This window comes from Catharus ustulatus, chromosome 5, assembly GCF_009819885.2.
Source record: "Catharus ustulatus isolate bCatUst1 chromosome 5, bCatUst1.pri.v2, whole genome shotgun sequence".
Lineage (NCBI taxonomy): Eukaryota > Metazoa > Chordata > Aves > Passeriformes > Turdidae > Catharus > Catharus ustulatus.
In genome coordinates, this window is record NC_046225.1 from 38264361 (window position 1) to 38284359 (window position 19999).

Genomic DNA, 19999 nt, shown 5'->3' on the forward strand with positions numbered 1-19999 from the left:
GGGCGGACGGCGAGTCCGGCGGCGGCAGCCCTGCCAGCCGGGCGAGCGAACGCGGCAGCGGGGCGGTGCTGACGGGAGAGGGGGGCCAGCGAGCCCGGCGGCGGCGGCAGCACCACCCGGCCAGCCCCGCCGAGCCGTGGTGCTGAGCTGGGTCACCCGGCCCCGTCGGCAACCATGAGCGGGCCGAGCCTGCCTGGCCCCGCCCCGAGCCAGTAAAGCCCGCTATGCCGCGATCCTCTTACTAATTGGCCAATTTGTGAAAGCTGCGCACGGATTCTCGCGACGAACGAAAGTGCGGCTAATATTCGGGGTGCGGCTTATCTATTGACAAAGACAGCAACATTGTCGAGGCACCGGGGGTGCGGCTTATAATCCGTGCGGCTTGTATTCGTGAAACTACTGTAATTTCTTGGAATAAAATAAAGTCTACTTTTCACTGTGAGAGGGAAGAGGGATAATTACTAGCAATTAGGTTTATCCTCTACAATAGCTATGTTTGTGAAGATTGAATGTAATAAGGCAGGCAAACCATCAGGTCTGCTAATCACACTTGATGTTAAATTCAGTAGCAAATTTTTGTCTTTTCTTTTACTAAAGGAGATATGAGAAGCAGTGAAAATACCTGATTTTTTTTTTTTTTTAATTAGGAATAAGTTATTTCTTCACCTTTTCTTATCCTTTCCAGCTCCTTGTCCAATAGAATAGGATTATGCTATTTTATTTAATTATTTTTCATATTCAGGTCACTTCAATTAGAGTAACACTTTCAAGGGGTTTGTGCAGTCAAAGCAAGCTTGAGAGTATGTTTTAATTCAGATGACCTTCCCAGCTTGTGGACTGATGGACCCACATGTTATTCTCCTTTTCACTTTCCTAGGGGCAAATTTAGGGTGAGGAACAGGAAATGTAAATTTCACTTCAATTAAAAAAAAACTCAAAGAAAAAGTCCCAACACAAACAATATCAACAAACCCAAGAAACCAGCTCTGGAGGCGTGGGATGTTAGCTTACAGCAGAGGCCATGTAATCATTAGAGCTGGGTAGGGGTTGTGGCTGTATTATCTCTGCTATGGAAATTTTATACCTGTTGAGAGTACTGTACTTTGATGGGAGTCACAGTAGGAGATTTGTAACCTGAAGCTAAATAGTCCATTAAGGGATCATGCTACTGCATTTTTTGCTTCTGTGGTTCCTGAAATCGTAAGCAAATGGGTGTTTAACTAATAGGTCTAAAGAATAGCACTCTTTATTTTTATTTTATTTTCTAGTAAAGTAGTTCTGGACTTGGAAAGACTCGTGTGGACTCATGTAACAATCCTGACTTGCTCTGGATCTTATTAAAAACACTTCTCATATGTGGTAGAATAGGGTCATAGCATCATCCTTTATTACCAGGTATGCACACATCTACAATATGTCCTTCAAAATTCTGGAGAAAATGAAATGATGAAAATGATCTCTAAAGGTCACAGTGCATTTCCTCTTGTTTTTTCTAAATCAAGAGATCAAATGACGAAGCTCATGGCTGATGATGACCTGCTTGCAAGTGAATGATTTCCTTCTCCATTTCCTTAGAACTTTCTAGGGTTCTTATTTTCTAATTCAGTCTCAATCACTCAACAGCAATATACTGTTAAGAGCTATCAAGTGTCTTGTCTGGTTGTTAATATTTTAACAGATATATTTAATATTTCTGACTTTATATTTCCATTTTCCCATACATCCTGGCATCATACAGTGTTCACAAGCAGTATGCTCTTTGGGATGAATCACATGTGTTATGGCACTAGTAATATGGACTGGAGTATCTTGCTGGACTAATAATAATAATAATAATAATAATAATAATAATAATAGTGAGTATGAGTCAGTGCAGGAGTGGCTAAGATTAACTCAGAGTTTCGGGGAGCCAAGAGATGATTCATCCTTTGAAATAAAGAGAAGCTGCTAATAAACACTGATAGACATTCAGTTTGTTTGCAGCATACCAACACTTGCTGTAGATACTGAGGAAGCAACATGAGGAACTGAGAATGTAACACTAGCAGCAGTTTCATGATCAATGACTTATGCATGTTGATTTGTCACTGCTGTAGATATTGGCACTCTCTATTGTCAAGATACAGCAAAAAAAATCTCACTGGTTTTGCTACTGTGGCAGCTTTTTTTCACAGTCCTTAGTGCTGTTCTTTTGCACTTGAGATTTGCTGGATATTTCCTTGAATTTCTGGATGCTAAGTGCATATCAACAACAGCTATGCTAATTTATAGCATTTAAAGTGGCAAATGACTCAGATAACAGGAGAATGATAACAGTATACTCAGATAACAGTAGAATGAATTTCTTCTCCACAGAGTGGATGTCTTTGCTCCCCCTCTTTGCATCTCTGCCAAATAATTTTGATTGGGACCTCATGCTCTCTGCCTTCTGAGACAGTCACCCTGAACCCCTTAGTGCCTTGTTGTGACAGTCACTCTTGAATCCCCTACTGCCCTGAAGCCATCTTCACAATAAAAAGCGCTGTAGCCCACAGCTGACCATGTTCTCACAGCTCATGGAGAACTCAGTTGCTTCAGGTGAAAAACAAATGATACTTGCTTTGCTCAGCTGTCAGACAATGCCTTTGACTTCCTTGCTGGTGCGGCCACTTGCAAGAGAGCTTTTGTTTTCTACTCACTGCATGTTGTTTGGACTGGTTTTGTCTAGCCAAAGGAGTCAGACTTGAGAGTATTGTGACAAACTCCAGCTGGTATCCAGTGCGATAGAGAGCTGTCTGCCCTCAGAAATTTCGTTCCTCCCTACCCATTGCTCAGAGTGGGAGATAGTTCGGTGTGTCACAAACGATCATCTTTTCCTGTTATATTCAATGAACATGCAGCTGCTGCTTTTGTTGACTGTGCAGTGCCTGAGACCATGGTGGCCACTGCTCTTTGTCTTGCCAACATAGTTTAATCATGTAAACTAATAAATTATCTTTGTTTTAGAAACAGAACCAGGAGAGAAAGTACTGATGATACTTTTCCTGGCCATAATTGCTCATGTCCTTGATTTTTTGAAAATTATTTATTAATTTTCTTTTTTAGTATTAGGCATTTAACTTGACCAACACCTAGTGCACAAAAAGAGATATGAAAATCAGTCTTTGGCTTCAATGAATAACCTGTTTACATGGAAAATATTCAGACAGCTTATGAGTAGCTATCACATAAGATAGCACAGTGGAATTATCTGTAAGACAGATGGAATTAAGAACATGTAAGTATTTTTTTTTTTTTTTATGAAATGTAAAGCAATACTTTTGTGGTCAGTGGAGTGATTACTACCTTTTTTTTGTGCTTCAGGTTTTATGAAATCAATAGTTTTGTCCTGTCTAACAACTCTTCAGAAAAGAGAGTTGTATTGTTGTAGTAACATATGTAATATTAGTGAATTTCTGTCCACCACAGACACTAGGAATCCTTCTGCCTTGGAAGCTGAACTACTTTGTACAAGTACAAAATACAAGTATTTTTTATTTCTCACACTATCTTCGTATTATATGTTACTTCAGTGGCATTGAAGCAGATCAGCTTTCTTTCCCTTACAGATTGGGATACACATATGTAACACTTCTCTTTTTCCCACGTAGAACTAGTAAGTATTATATAAATCAGATACTTCCTAAAACTGAATGTTACTCAAGAAAACTATGCAGTTTTCCCAGGTTGAGGAATCTTTCTCCATACCTTCTTACAAAAGAACTCAACTCTATTTAATTAGCATTGACGTGATATCCACCGACAATTGTACAGAATGTTCAGAGACCTTTGTGTTGCAATGTGGTGTTTCTTCTCATTGTGGGATGACTCTGTACTACTGGCCTTCATCATAACAAATTAAAGTTTAACCCATTCATGTTCTGGAAATAACGGGGTTTGCCAGGTACCACTATACATCTGTGTAGGGGTGGAAACCTTCCTTTGTGGAAAGGTTGCAGCTTGAATAATTTAATGGGAAAAAACTGTAACCATGTCAGAATTTCTGGATAAATAGTTCTCAGACAATAATTAACAACATTTATATACACACAACAAAGTTCACATTTTTGGTTATGGAGTGGGAAAGAAGGGAATGAAGAACAGGTGAGAGAAATGAGAATCCAGTTTTCTTTATGCTGAAGATATATTAGATTCCTAGTAAGGTAGAGAAAGGATCAGAAAACTGCAAGATAATTTAATACTGAGCTCTCAGGCAGATGGAGACTATCGTGTTTTTTTCCTACTCTAAACAGTAGACTAATACCTTCCAATTAAATGCACATTTCAGAGTGGGAACATTCCTGTGGCCTTGTGAAAGCCAGACTTGAGGTGATTCATAGCAAGACTCTCCTTTGTGGGAATCCTGAATTAATCAACATACTTGCAGAGAAAAAAATATAGATATCCAGCATCCTGTGAGACTGAACAGTGCTGCTCAAATTCTTTTTACATTGTCTATTTTTATTCATCTAGTTCCACATAAAATGATGCTGCCACATGAAAAGGATGTAAACATTATACTCCCCCTCCTTCTGTTGTGAAATAAGCCTTCACATTGCTCTTAGTTTGGAAATTGAAAGTACATTAGTCCGTTATTAATTATTTATTAAAGATAAGAGTTGGCAGTGTCAGTTATTTTGGAGGTTTGCATTGCTGTGCTGCTTCCCAGAGTATCTCTCACTAACTGTGAGAAATTTTCTTTCACTTTTAGAGCCCTTGGTGTCCTCTCTCTTTCCTGTCTCTCTTTTTTTGACACTCACCTGTGACATGGCCTGCATCTCTGTCCTTAGTTCAGATGCAAGAATAAGGAATTATTTAGTATAATCCACTGAGCTGAAATCCAGTACAATAGGATGAAGTCTGTAAAAATAAATTCCAATTGGAATATATGAAATCTTCTTGAGAGTGAAGAAAGTGAAGAAAGGGACCTTTGATAGGACTTGTGGAAATCCCAACATGATAGGTTTCTGTAGAAGAAACAATCTTGTCTGGAAAGCCCTGTCTGCATGGAGATATGCTGGATGATCTAATCCAGCAGGGTCTGTCAATGTTTTTTTTTGGGATGGCATAGAGGGACTCGATGCAAAAGATAAGGAGAAAAGTTAACTTTGGAATCCTGTGTTACTGTTCTAATCATCTAATATGATAATACCCAGCAACAAGAGGAACATAAACTGGTATTAAGGTGAACTAAAACTCTCTCCAATGTTTCATCTAAATCCTTCTACTAGGTTACTTATTTCTCACCCAATGCAAGAACACTGTTTCACTGTAAATTTTCCTAACCTCTTTTGAAAACTATGGCTTTTTCACCAGAAATTTTATTCATGTAATATCAGATAGTGGTGAATAATACTTTTTAAGCTTTTGATGGAGAAAGTTACAAGTTTGCAAAGGATGATGTTATTATAAAGCTTATTTAAACTTATTTTATACTTAATTTTCTTTTCAGTGGAAAAATTCAACATTCACATTGAAAAAGCTCCTTTTTCAATTTTCTTTTTCAAATCACATTTGAGATTACTTTGAAGAATTAATGACTTCTTACAGGTAAGCAGAGTATACTAGGGCTGTGGAATAAAAAAGTTAAATTGTTCTTTTGGTTGGTTTCACATTATGCCTTAAGAATTATATACATTTTTGGAAGGTCTCAATGACTTTTCCAGGTTGTGTTGTCTGATGCTGTGAAGCAGCACCAGGTTCACTAATAAAGAGTGTGAGGGAATCTACTTTGATATTGTTAGTACATTTCCATAGAAAGTTGTGTAATACTATCTAATAAATTCTGAATATTTATGATGGCCAAACACATTGTGTAATTTGAACATCATCGATATATCTTGGGTGGGTGGGTGTAGAGTAGAAACCTGGTACAATTTGTTTCTGTATGCTGCCACTGGCAATCCTGCACCAGAAGTGTGTCTTCTGCCTGGGATAAAGAACGGTCTTCTATCATTAGGCAATAAAATTGAGTAAGAGATGGGATCTTGTGGTGTGACAGAGAAATGAGATGTTCTCTTGGAAATACACTTAGGAGGTCAAGAATTTTCATGTAACATCAAAGTCAAGGGACTAAAGAACAGGCTGCTACTTTGTAGAGGTAGCAAGATTATTTATATTTTTTTACAGTTGTTTTGATGTTAGTTATCTTCTAGACATAGGAGGGTGGGAACAGCTGTCCATGTTGATAGGGCTATCTTGTTAGTGTTGTCTGCTTTCTTCTGACAGTGATAGTGACTGTTATCAGAAACAGGACACGGAAGTTTGGCAGTTCCTGTGTACTCTCATACATCCACTGTTTATGTAAATCAAAGGGAAATACTTTCACTCTGCCCTGCTTGTAGTTTTAATAGAGAAAAGATCCAAAGAGACTAAATGAAAAGCCTGTGTACCAGAAAAGCCCTTCATTAAAGATGCAGAAGTTGCATGCATTTCAGACGTGTAACTTTTTTTGCTATTTATTGATTCCCTCACCCTGTAGGAGGATGGAACACAAAAAACATTGCTGTCTCAATTTCAGGGATTTCATAATAATTTTGGTCCCTGTTTTTCTATTTTAAAAAACCTCAAAACTGTAAAATAGCTGCTGAATATTCCCACTAATGTACTCTGCCCAACTGTAGTCAGTTTTGGTGCTTAGGATTTGCCCTGTTTTCAGTCACTGAAATTGATAGATTTTCCAAGTTTATTGGACTTGTTTCAGTATAAATTTATCACCCTTCAGTGCATTGCATTGCACTTTTTTTTTTAATGATGTGGAAGTGTTTTAGGAAGAAGAATGAGATTAGTGTAACTACTATACAGAGTGTTCCCAAAAAGCCCAGCAAACAAAAGGAAGCCAAGATTGCGACAGATAAGGAATGTCATTACGAACATAGCTCAAGGCTATTCTGAATTGTGGCCATAAATGGAGGAAGTAATTTTCCTCCTGGATCCTTTTTAAATATAGGAACAAAATAAAAGTCCGATGATTGCAGGTATAGTGCGTGGGAGATACTGAAAGATCATAAATATCTGGGCAATAGAATGAAGGTGCATGAATTCATAACTCCTAACTGTTAGATTTTTTAGGATGTTACCACTAATCCACCAGCAGCTGTGATAAAATTACATAACTTCTTAAGAGTACTTCCTCTCTTAACAGTCAAATAATGTAGTAGGATGTCCCTGTTCTTATGCTCTGAACAGTATGTTCACAAAATTGCTTAGAAAAACTCTTCAGTTCTGTTTCCATTATGTCAACTACAAGAACTACATGCTGAAGCTTTAGGCACTTTAATAATTAACTGGAGAACTGTCAGAATTCATTAAAAATCCCAGAAAAACACCATGCATATGAAACAAATTAACCCTGCTGAGATAATAAATAAATTTAAAAAAAAATCCAGAACACTACCTTTTTCTTTAGTACAGATCAAATAGTGTATATGTTTCTCTCTACATGCACATTTTATATGTTTATGAGGGGTTTTTTTCTATGATTACTAGATAATTACCATTTTTTATTTACAGCAAAACCAGCAGTACTCTCAGTGCTTTCTTATGAGCATTTGTTAACATTTATGTTTGCCCTTTAATCTCTCTATAAATATGTTCTTCAGAAGGACTTTTTTGGGGCTAAAATTCAGGTGCAAATCTTGCTGTTGTGTTTTTGACTCAATTACATTTTCAGTTGTATTTCACAGTTAATTCTTGCAAATTAAAATTGGCATTACGTTCAGCAGAAAAATATTTTATTGCTTATCTGGCCATCTCATTTTCCAGTTGCATATTTCCTGTAGTTCACTGATTTTTCATGACTTTTTAAAAAAATATATTTTATCTGTAAACATTTTTCCCTTACTATTTATTCTGCATTTAAAATTAATTATTTCTCACATCTTTGTTTGTTGGAAATAATTAATTTAATAACTAAACCCTGAGGGCAAACCAATTGCCTTTATTTTAGATTCAGACAAGCATCTTCCAAAACAAACAGGAGTGAAATTCTGGTGACATAAATGGTTTACACATTACAGGAACTCTTCCTGTAAAATTAAATCTGCAAATCGAAGTTCTTAGAACGTGAAATCACAACACTTAGAGTGAAATAATCTTCTGTCTAGCTAGGAAAGGGGTTTTGGTGTTGGTGGTATCTTGCAGGATGTTTCATTTCTTGGTGTTTCCTAAAGAAGTGCTATTTTGCTTTCCTCCACTAAATAAATGCTTACTAGGTGCAAAGAACAGCACTGGTTTGTATAAAAAGCACAGTTAACGTGGTTAAAGAGCTACCCAGAAGTTTTTACAATGCTCCATGTGCCCATATGAATTTGTCCATACAAAATACCATGTCCTTTAAAGAAAACTGCAAAAGCTCATAGACTTCTTGAAGGTGGGGCTTAATCTTTAATGTCTTCCTGTTTCAAGTGCTCCACTGTAAATTGTAGTGATTCATTTTTGCACAATCAAGCATAGAAACTAAAGAGTATTCATGTGAGAATAGGTACTGTAGTAAAATATAACATAGCAGTACAACATGTGATTACAAGAGTGAACTTTCTCCAATGTATTTAATTTTGCTTAAATTTCTGTCTATCTGGATCCTCAGCAAAATTCTGGATAGTAAATAGAAAAATTATGAAGTAATTAGCATTCCAGAAATCACACGGTGGACTCTGGGGGAAAGCATGCAAGCAAATTAAGTAATGCATTTTTAATTTCATTAGGGGTTAGAAATTGTGTTGATCAGTATATAAACAAAAGCTGGCAGTTAATTTTTATCTCAAATGAAGGAAAAGGTTTAAGTTGAACCATTGAATTAAAAATAAAATTAATATGGTCCAATCACTTAAGAGTGATTTGGTCATCCTTCTGGGTCCCTTCCAGCACAGATGATTCTGTGGTTTGATGCACACCAGAAGGATGGGAAGTTGGCTGTAACTCTAGGCTACTTTTCCTAGAAGAGGCTCACCTACATAGCCCATATTCAACAAAAAGGGTGTTTCTGAAAAAGGGGTTCTTGGTAAGTGTTTTCTTGCTAAGAGAAAGAGTTTGGGTTTTGTTGTGGTATTAGTCATCTAAAGGTTTAGGGGCTATGTCAAAACATGAGCTGAGTAAGAGAAGAAACCAGAAAACATTGTGTAATATTTCTATTGTAACTTTTGCTGTTATTTGGATTTTCAGTTTTATTTATTTTGACCTCCATTTTTCACTCTGTTTTCTAGTTACAGTTTTAAGTCCCTTTTCCAATCCCAGACAAAAGCTGCTGGTACTAACTTCTGCAAGTTCCTCTTCAGTAAGGGCATTTTGAGAAAGCAGCTTAGGATCAATATCAGTGGTTTGACAGACCCAAGGACAGAATAAAAGGCCCCAACAAGTTTCTGGATGAAAGAGGCACTTGACTGTGGTGTAGCAAAAAAATAGGAGAAGGAAAGAGGTTGCCTGCTTCTGTAAACACAAACCATTTTTCATTTTCTAGTTCTGTCTTTGTCTGAGAAGAACTTGCTGGTAGAAGAAAGAGAGAACAGTCTGCCACTGCCTAAAGACTACATAGCACTTTGTCAGTTTTCCCTGGTTTTCCATACACACTCTAAGAAGATAATTTCTGCCAATCTTATAACAGGAATTCAGGATTTATAATAAACACAATTTTTCTGAAGCAAACTTTTTTTACTCAAATTAGGGCTACTGATTTTACACTGTACTATTTTCATGTCTGGGACATGGAAATGTCCCAGAAAGTAAGGAATTCACAAGGCATTTTACTTGCAATGTTTCTCTCCATATTTTCTTTTAAGTTGGTTCATAGCTCTTTCATATGCTTCTGTATCATTGGCTGGTGGAAGGCTTCTAGTGAGAGAGAGGACATTCATATTTTTTAAAAAGATGGTTTCATAGTGTTCCAGAAGTCGCAAATTTTTTGAAAATTAATGATACATGGAATCGTCTGATTCAGAGCATGCAAGTGCAGTGGAATGAAAGATTTTTTTTTTTTAATAACAAACTAGCAATAGACAGGTGAAAGGCAGAGAAAAAAAATTCTGGAGCTAAAGGAGGAAAAATTATATATTAAAAATTTAATTCCCTCAGAATTTCAGCAACCATAAATCAGCAAATGCCATCTGTGTTTTGGAAATGAAATATTTACTTAATCCAATAGGCTTTTCTCCTCAGGCCATCTGTATGCAGAACATGCAAGTCTGGTCATGTACTTACAAACATCTTTCTGCGAGATCAGGATGTGGGTTTGCCAGTCATTCTTGTGCTTCCATGATCCACAGCAGTGCTGATGTCAGTGTTCCCTGGTGATATGAACTGGCTCAACCTTCTGGAAGCTGTCACGTGCTGTGAGGTAAAAAGACTGTTGTATTACTGTGGTGCTTTGCCAGCAGCTAGCTTGTTTAGAGGAACAACTCATTGAGGAAGTCTGTAACAGGAGCAAATGGGATGAGCATCTGGCACTGGGCAGCCTGGGTATAGGCTCTTGATTCTTGATTCCAATGTCTTTTCCCTTTTAACCTGTCATGCTAAATTTCAATACTACCTGTGTATTTAAGCATGTCCTCCAAAGCTGTGGCTTTTCAATAAGCCCACTTTTGTTGCTTTTTTCTTTTTTTTTTTACACAAGAAAAAGGAGGTGGTATACTTTTGTTGAATTTTTTTTCTCATGGAGTCTATGTAGTAAAAGTGATTATCCATGAACTGGACAAAACCCCAAACAAACATGCAGACATATTGATCTATCTAATGTTTCTTCTTGAAAAAAATTAGGAATCACAGTTTCTTACTACACAGTTTCTTGCTGCAGTTTCTTACTACATATTGCCACAAATGATAGCAGAAACATGGTAATTCAGCCTTTTTATGAAGCTTCATTCATAGTAATGCAATGTGACCTTTTAAAAACCTGTCTGGCTACTTCAAGTGTTTACAAGAGAGGATGGAAGGGATGGCATGCTGTTATATAGATATTTTAAAATATTAATAGAAAGAAAGTATATTTCAACTCTTTACCCAATCAATTTCTTTCCTTCTAAAATGTATGTACTTTGAAGCCTAATCTGTTTGCAATGTAGTATGATATCTGTATGAAAACTAGTATTCATGAAAAAAATAGAAATTGTATTTGAGTATCAGTTACTAGTTAAAAAATAAGATTGCTATCCCTGCACAATAGGATAGTCACAGCTCTTAGTTATGCAGGGTCAAAGTGAATTTCAGTTCCAAACAGGTCATGGATTCTTGAGAAAAAACAATATGAGTTCAGGCCAATAATGGTTGAAATGCTTTCTATGGTGAAACAGTATACATTACCATTGAAATAGAAGTATTTTGGCCTGAGCTCCCTACCTGCAAAGGAAAATAATTAGCAACTGCATAGTTAATAATTGCATCTAATGCTCCTAGTTTGAAACAGATAAAAAAAATTCAGGACTGTGTCTATCATGTGTCTATCACTGCCAATAAAATTTTCATATGGATTGATTCTGGGTTTCCCCTTAATGCTAAAAATGTTAAAAGCCTTTTCAGCATGATGCTAGCACAGAAAACAATATTTTCTTAGAAATCACAGGGAAATCAGAGGTTTGAAAATATTTAACTAATTTAGAATTTGGTGTATTAGTGTGAGGAATCCTGCCTTAATAAAGTAATCTCATTTAATTTCTTTGCTGAAAGGATTATTAAGCACTGGAATAGGCTTCCCAGGAGTGCAGTGTAGTCATCATTCCTGGAAATGTTCAAAAAACATGTGGATATGGCATCTGAGAACATGGTTTAATGGTGAATATAGTAGCTGGGTTGATAGTTAGACTTGACGATCTTAAAAGACTTTTCCAACCTCAATAATTTTATGATTGCATAATTTGCCTTCCATTTTGAAAATTGTCTGCTTTTGCAAAGACAAAAAGTGCCATATCTCCGTAAATTCTGCAACAGTGTCCTCTGAATATAAGTTCCTTCCTTAGCCTTTCAGTCTGTTTTGCCCACTTGCTTTCCAAACTTGGAAATGTGGTTCTTTGGTATGATTTGCAAGCTGTGTAAATAGGACCACCTAGAGATGCAATTGCTTCATAGTCCAGATGAGCTGAACAATTCCTGCTGGTTCATAGGCCAAGAAAGGGGATGCGGAAGGCAAGTACATTAAAATCCCCAAAACTCCTTCTGAGCAGAATTGGTGTTGAAGAGATACACAAGAATTCAGATTATTTTATTTCATCCCTGTCTGTCATGTCTAGAGTTTCCTTAGTGTAGCAGCAAATTGTGGCCTAGGAGGGCCTCTGCTATATTGAACACCTCCCCTCCACAACCATTTCCAGGCCATGTGGGACAATCCCTTCCTTTCCTCAGACTAGACTAGATGTGTTCTTTCTGTTCACCAAGGGTATCTCAGAAGCAATAAAACATTGTGTGTGGTGCTCTCATGGTGCTAACAGCAGTGGGGTTCTCTACCATAAACAGAAATTTTCCTTCCTTCATCAGGATGTGCACATAGAAGTAGAACCTCTTCTGTTCCAGGCAGAGGCTGACCTCACAAGTGGTTTCAGGTTTCTGTGTAAATTTTCCTTCCCATTTCACTACAGTTAGCAGTGTTATCAGTTACTCGTTACAAGATAAAATCCTGCAGCCCATTCTTCTGTATATACAGTAATTTCACGATTACAAGCCGTACCGTTTTGACTAAAATTTTGCTCCCACCCCAGAAATGCGGCTTACACTCAGGAGCGGCTAATATGTGAATAATTTTCTGACATTTCCAACCCTGGAAGTGCAAACTGAGGTGCCGAGTTGAGCACCTGCCAGTAAAACCCAGCTTTACGTGATTGTTACAAATTGGTTGCTCTGTTTCACAGTAGGTGGAGCTGGCTCAGTGCCGGCAGCACCAAGGGGGAGGCGGGGGAACTCCCTCCTTCAGGCAGCGCAGCCCGGGGGAGGCGGGGGTTCCCTCCTGCTGCCCTGTGGCCCGGGGAGAGGCAGGGGGCTCTCTTCTGCTGGCCCCGCGGCCCAGGGGGAGGTGGGGGGGCTCCCGTCCCCTCCTACTGCCGCCACCGTGGGTGCTAGCAGGCTCCGTGCTTCCCTGCCACCGCGGCACAGTGCCAGGCCAGGGCGAGCGAGCCCAGCGGTAGCGGCGGCTGGCCCCGAGCGGCCCCACTGAGCGGCTGTGCCAAGCTGGGCCACCTGGCCCTGTCGGCAGCCCCGAGCCCTCACGGCCCGAGCCGAGCCAGTAAACTCCGCAGTCCTGCGATTCTGTTGCTATTTGACAACTTTGTTGCACGCGGGTCCTCCCTGCGAACAACAGAGCAGCTTATAATTGGATGCGGCTTGTGTATGGACGAAGAACGAAATGTTTGCCAACACCTGGAGATGCGGCTTATAGTCAGTGCGGCTTGTAATCATGAAATTACGTAATTTCTAAACCTCTGTATCTGAACTATGCAGCCATATTCTGATTAAAAGAGAAATCAAAAAAAGGAGAAATTTCATTCTCTTTAGGAAGGAAATTCCGAGCCATACACTGTCACTATACAGTGGGTCTTTATGCCATTGCTTGCCATCATTTGACATGAGATGTTTGTCAACAGATTAGTTGGTTGTGGGGTGTTATGGTGGTCTGAAAATGAGCAGTCCCAGAAGCAACACAGTATAGCCCATGCAGAGGGTATTAAAAAAGCAATGTGCAGAACCACAGAACAGGCCAGGTTAGAAGAAACAAAATCATCTGGTCCAACCTTTAATCGGAAATGGAGCGAAGATGAGATTATCAAATACTCTAGAATATCAGAGAGCTCTTTTTCCCAGAGAAGATGCCCCTAAAAAGGCTTTCCGTCACCTTGTATGGATTCTTGCCTGTCTCCTTAATCTTTATTCCCTTGACTGGTACTGTCATATGTTCCCTCATTAGATTTTGACACTTCACCTGTCAGGCTGTGGACTAATTTACAGCCAATGGGTGACAAATTTCTTTTCAAGTTCTTCTCTGTTTAGTCATCTGATGAATGTGTTTTACTGGAATTCCAGTGAAACTTACCCAATACCAGTCTGATTCTAAAGAGCAGGGGAAACACTGATTCTATGTCTCTACAGAGGCTCTTCCTTGATGGCTTCCTTCACCTCACCTTCTCATCCTTTACCATGAGACACCCTACGTCAAAATGTAAAAAGATGAAGTTTTAGATGTGGAAAGGTCAAATATGAAAAATAGTGTAATTTCATTTCAACTTGACACTAACAGAACATGAAATTAAAAAGAATACTTTACTTGATAAGGAAGAACTTACTACATGTAGAGTCCTCAACTATCAAATGTTCTATCTGAAACCACATCACTTAGAACAGGAAGCCCAGAAAAATATGTTTCCTCCAGATCATGTTGACGTAATGGTAAATGCATATAAGGTAATAAATATTCTGGATTTCAAACTGGCCTAATTGAATCCTCCAAGGCAGAATGATATGAGAATACAAACAAAACATTTCCTTTCTTTTCCAGAGAAAGATAAATAGGAATATCTAAGCAAGTCCTGACAAGCCTTCAAATCTGATTATTATACCACCTAAACAGGATGCCAGAGTTGTTGAGAGTTAGTCGTTCCACTAAATAAACCATATTTAGGAGCAAAAAAGTAACAGTTGGTGACCAGGAACTCTTTAAATCCAGAGCTAAAATGTGATGTATCAGATTAAGTTTAAAAAGCCTAACCATTTTCTAGATGTTAGAGCAAGCAAAACAAATTGTCTCTCAAAGTGTTTATTGTTCAAGCCATTTAGTTAGGAAACAACTCTCAGAGGCATAAAAACTGGACGAAAATAGCAGAATGGATCTCTGAATTGTGGAGACTAATTATTTTGCTATTGCTTCCAACTTAAGCTTAAAGAGCAAACAGATGTGCTTGAAGTTTATTACCCTTTGCACTGCCCTTTCCCTAATTCGATTAAGCAGATGGAGAGAAAGAGCAAATTGATTTCTCTCTCCACACAGATATCTGGCTATCAATATGCAGCAGGCTGAAACTGATAGTTCTTGTGGCAATCACAATCTTGTGATTAAATTTGCTCTTTTGATATATATCCCAGCTTCTGATAAAAGATAAACTATCTTCTTGGATTTAAAATCTGTTCTTTTGATTAAAAGTCTGATGTAAGGCAGAGAATTTATGTCTTACCAACTTCAAGTTCTTTCCTTTTCTTTGACCGCCAAGTTAGAGGGTGGTGCAGGATGTAAAAAAAATACACTGATCTCCACTGGATTTAATGAGTACAGTTTTAAAACTAATTTTATACAAATTTGTCACTCTATTTATTTTTTTGATATGTGAGTGGAGTTATGTATCCAATAAGAGATATGCAAACTCCTCAAAAGCTGCCAAAGAATACAAGTTATACAAGCGGGCATGTCACAGACTGACTTGGTGACTCACATCTTGGCAGCTGCCCTATAAACAAAGCTACTGAATTGGTTGAATCTGTCTAATCATGAAACCTTTTATGCAGCTCACTTTCAAAGATACGCTGTAAAGAATTACTAGAGAGTGAAAACTTGATCAAAATGCATGAATTACTAATGATTTGAAAAATTAGACTAGGCTTTAGAAATTCAATTTTAATAGTTGAATTTTCTGAGTTTTCATCAGATATGAATATGAATTTGCAAATCAAAATGCATTCTCTTAGTAATTTCCATTTCTGCTTTGGGAGTCAGCCAAACACCAATGCCAGAGCTTCTGATCATCTGAAAAATTTTTGACTATCAGGTAAATATTGAAGATCAAGTAGTCATAGTTGCTTTAAAGGTGATTAGAGTTCTGCTTATATATTCTGAGTGCTTTCAATATTCAAAACCTACTGAAATGTAAGGAGAAGAAAAGTAAAGAATTAGAATAACTATGATTCTGCAGGTCAGATCTTTCCTCAAAGCTGTAGTACCATAGAGGTAGCCAAGTTCTAATACAGGGTAGTCATGCTGCTGATTAGCAGTTATTTGCCGATTTATAGAAGTGTAAAATGTATTTATACTCCACAGTTCAAGAGCAATGAGTGTTAAGCATTAGCTGTTGCTGAGGATACTCAACAACTGTTGTCCTTTGTTGGATCCCGAGCCCCCTCTAGAAAATCTCAGTACTGAAAATTTAGAATGATTACTACACTGTAATGCTACAGTCTTTATAGGTAGATTTGTGCTAATCTGCACCTGTGACTGTAAAGTCTCATCCTTCTTTCTCTTTTGAATTCTTCTGGGATGCTGGGTTTTTTTTTGACTTTCAGAACTAAGGAATCAATCACCTCTGCCTGGAGGGGAGCGAAAAGTATTTGTGATCAATTTGGCTGGACATTAGCACTTCATTTAGAAAGCATGGGAAAACTCAGTTTGTGCATATTTTCAACTACTCTTAGCAAATCTTCACAGTTTGTCACATGCTCTGGAGCAGCATTTCCTGTTAGGTAGTTCCTAAGTCCATGTTAATTAATTTCTTCTGCATTTTTCTCCAGAATTGTGCAGCTCAGAATCTGTAACCTAATACATGGAGATGAATTTTAGTTTTATGGGATAGGCCAAAATTACTTTTAACTGAATGTTTCTCTGAATATCAAGAAATTAAGGGATACTGGAAGCAAAGAGCTAACAAGCCAAGACAGGTAACACAGCCCACTTTTATCCAGAAGGTGGAGAACAATGCCATGCAGGAGGGAGATCTTGGAGAGAGGCAGAAAATTGCATCTTGTTTCTCTGGGGGATTCTAGCATAGTTTTCAGCATCCCTAATTACAAGGGCCATCCAAAATCCTTAGTCTTCACAGAAAGATTTGGCAAAGGAGGAAGACTACATCAGGACCAATTTGCAGTTAATGCAGTGAATGCCTCAGTGCTGTATGCTATGCCATTATTTTTTGTCTAGCACAGAGACTTGAACACAGATTCAGCCGACATGTAGGCTGGTACAGGCTCACTGAAGTTGATGACATCTTAGCATTTCCCTGAAACTTAGCATGCAAATGCTGCCTTAAATACAGATGTTTCCCCAGCGTGACAAATGCTTCAGTCCCGAAGTGTATTTAACTTGAGAACAAAAGTGCTTTGTTATAAATGCAGCACCAAGGCTTGAAATTTACTGAAATGAAACACATTTAGTTTATTTAAAATGATTATGATTGCTTTTCAAGCTGTTGCTAATTGAAGAGGCCAAAACCAATGTCTAATGAGGTTTTTAGTCCTTATGTCTGTTAAACAGACTCCACAGATAGTTGTTTGCACCCTGGAGTATTTTAATTTATGCAACAAATGTGTTTTCAGGGCCAAATGTTTTAAGAAACTCTCACTGGAAATGAAGTTTAAATTTCACTCCAATGTGTAGAGTGAGTACTGAATAATTTTTCTTCCTTAAGCTGTTTAAATAATATTTTTTCCTAACAGTATAGTACAATGACAAATTGAGGGGAAAATAGTGGCCAAGGGGAAACTTACTATCCATACTAATATTTATACAGGCTCTTCTGCATATGAACCTTATTCTTTCAGCCACAGAGTTTGTACATGTCATTGACAAATGTCTGTACTGCAAGATGTAGCTATTTATCTTCAGTTCAGTTGAATAGAACAAGCTTTGTACTTTATAGAAACATTGTGTTCTAAGTTTGTGCTTTTTTCTCGGCTTTTTTTTTTTAAATGTTTGACAAATTAGACATAATGGGAAATGACAAGAAATAATGGGACTACTCAGATGATATATTTGATGATTTTTCAAGGAACACAGTCCCAGAGGTTGGCCTAGTCACCACATTTTTTGTTTTGGCCACAGCATAGCCAATAGCTCTTTTTAAACAAAGCCCAGCGTTGTACTCAGTGCACAGTTCTGTTCAATAAATGAAATAGAAATGTATGTTCTTTTATGCCTCTTTTTAGTTTTGGCATTATTTTTTCATTTCGTTTTCCCCTTCTGCAAGTAAAAATTAATAATTCTAGCAGCATAAATAAAGAGGAAAAACTCATATGAAAAAATGTAAATTTACCCTGCCGTAATGGTGGTCTAAATGGTCTTAAATACCTTTTCCAACCTAAGTGATTCTACACTTCTAAAGATTCTCTCACAAATATTTGGGAAGCATCCTGTGTATAGCATCACAAACCTTCCAGTGACTGTGATTATCTATGAGATTATATAAAATAATATAAAAGAAATTATAATACATAAGAGTATAGATTTGCCTCAGCAGGTGGCATTTGAGGGATCCATAATATGTCAAAGATTATACATCAGATAATGTATGATCATTTAAATTAAAGAACAAATCTAATTTTAATATATTTCAGGAACTGAGAAGAAAAATGAAACTGCAAATTCAACTAGGCAAAACATTCTCAATAAAATATAATTTATACAGATTTAAGCTTATTTAACGATCTTAAGATACCAAATTTGGGAGATATACATCACTGAGAAATAATGCTTCACAACTTTTATATAAGTTACTATCTCCAGGGTCATGGAGAGATAGTGACTATTGCTCTAAACCAAAAGATTTCTATGAAATCTATGTGTAGATTTTGAGTGTGCACTAGGTACATATATGTGAAGATATAGATAGATAGATAGATAGATAGAGAGATATGTCAAAAAATTCTCTAGTCTTCCATTAATACATACCAGGTATAGTAACTCCCTTAAATCAAACCAACAGTGATAATTTTGGTAAGTGTCAGCTAATTTGTAAGCATTGCTGAGGGCAGTCTATTTAAACAGATTTACAAATGCAAAGAAGGATAAAAGCTCCATAAAGGAGCACTGTACCTGTTTGAAGTGAGATTGCCAGAAGGATTTTGTACAAGGAAGCTCTTTCATTTTTGAAGAACTGTTCCAGAATGAGTAGTAGAGAATTCAGTATTCTCTGCCCACCTCTAGGTCTTTCTTGAGAACTGAACTGTTTGTGTTTATATGTTGCTTAATACTTGTAGTGTTAATTGCTGAAATTATGCTTCAAGATCAAATGCTGTACAAGATTCTGAAGTGTTAGTCATTTAAACTAAGTAAATCCAAATAGTTAGATGAGCTAAAATACAACTATTTTTTCTGAAGAGTTCTACATTCCTGTATTCCAAAAATATCTTTATTTCCTCTTCACTTCTGTAGGTTTTGTTTGCAGGTGTGGGAAAGTGCACTGAAAGTTATCTGTGTACTTTTTTTCCCTGCAAGCAAGTAGAAGTGTGCTTAACCTCATGTCCTATAGTAAAGAGTTCAAAGCTGTGTAGCTAAGAGTCTGATTTTCTTCCTATTCTTTATTTTCTTTCTTAAGATTGTGGTTGCTGGGGAAAGGTTCCATTGGAAAGAGAAAAATGTTGTTTACATACCTTGAGCTATTTCTTTGATGTGGATCATTGTGAGAACTAATAAATTGGCCTTACAGTTTCTCTGAAATCAGTGAAATGGGTGATGTCTTAAGTGAATGTTCTTAAGTGAGTGTTCTTGGAAGCTGCTGAAGAAGCACAGCTGTTCTGGAGTAGCTGGAGTGCAGCTCACTTCTGAAATGCTTGTGTTTAAGGTAGTGCAATGTAAAGTTGAAGAGAAAGAGTTGGCAGGGTCAGGGTGAAAATTAAGGGATTAAGTATATCTTTTGCGTTCTGTTTGGATGTCACCACCATAAATCCCTGCCTGATGAGGCTAAATCTAGAGCCTCAACCATTCAGAATTCCTGGACCAGATGTCAGACCTGTCACCAGATTATCATTCTGCCCTGTGCAGCCTCTCTTCTGTGTGAAAGGAGGAGGGCTAGGAACACTCTGATGAAAGTGAAAGCTAAAAAAGTGTAATTCTTTTAGCAAGAAATTACAGTAATTTCACGACTATAAGGTGCACTGGATTATAAGACTCGCCTCTGGGAGTTGGCAAATTTTGTAACTTTGTACATTATATAAGGCGCACCAGACTATAATGTGCACTTTTTTTTTGCAGCAAGGAGCTGCACGACGCGCAACAAAGTAAAAAATTAGTAACGGAATTGCAGGATGGAAGGGT

General features: G+C 37.5%; 1 protein-coding gene across 4 annotated transcripts in view; it reads right to left on the reverse strand.

The window, feature by feature from the left end:
- HPGD (15-hydroxyprostaglandin dehydrogenase) overlaps nt 1-19999 on the reverse strand; it is a 66584-nt gene that overhangs the window by 11499 nt on the left and 35086 nt on the right. The window contains exon 5 of one of the 4 annotated variants that reach the window (XR_004418060.2): nt 10213-10341. The exons of 1 other annotated variant lie outside the window; for it this stretch is intronic. Coding sequence is in view for 2 of the 3 variants with exons in the window: in XM_033061286.2 (XP_032917177.1) it covers nt 10289-10341 (53 nt within the window). In the remaining variant the exon portion in view is untranslated. Of the gene's footprint in view, nt 1-10198; nt 10342-16467; nt 16508-19999 lie in introns of those variants that run through there. 2 more of the 4 variants (XM_033061286.2, XM_033061288.2) reach the window with 2 other exon arrangements.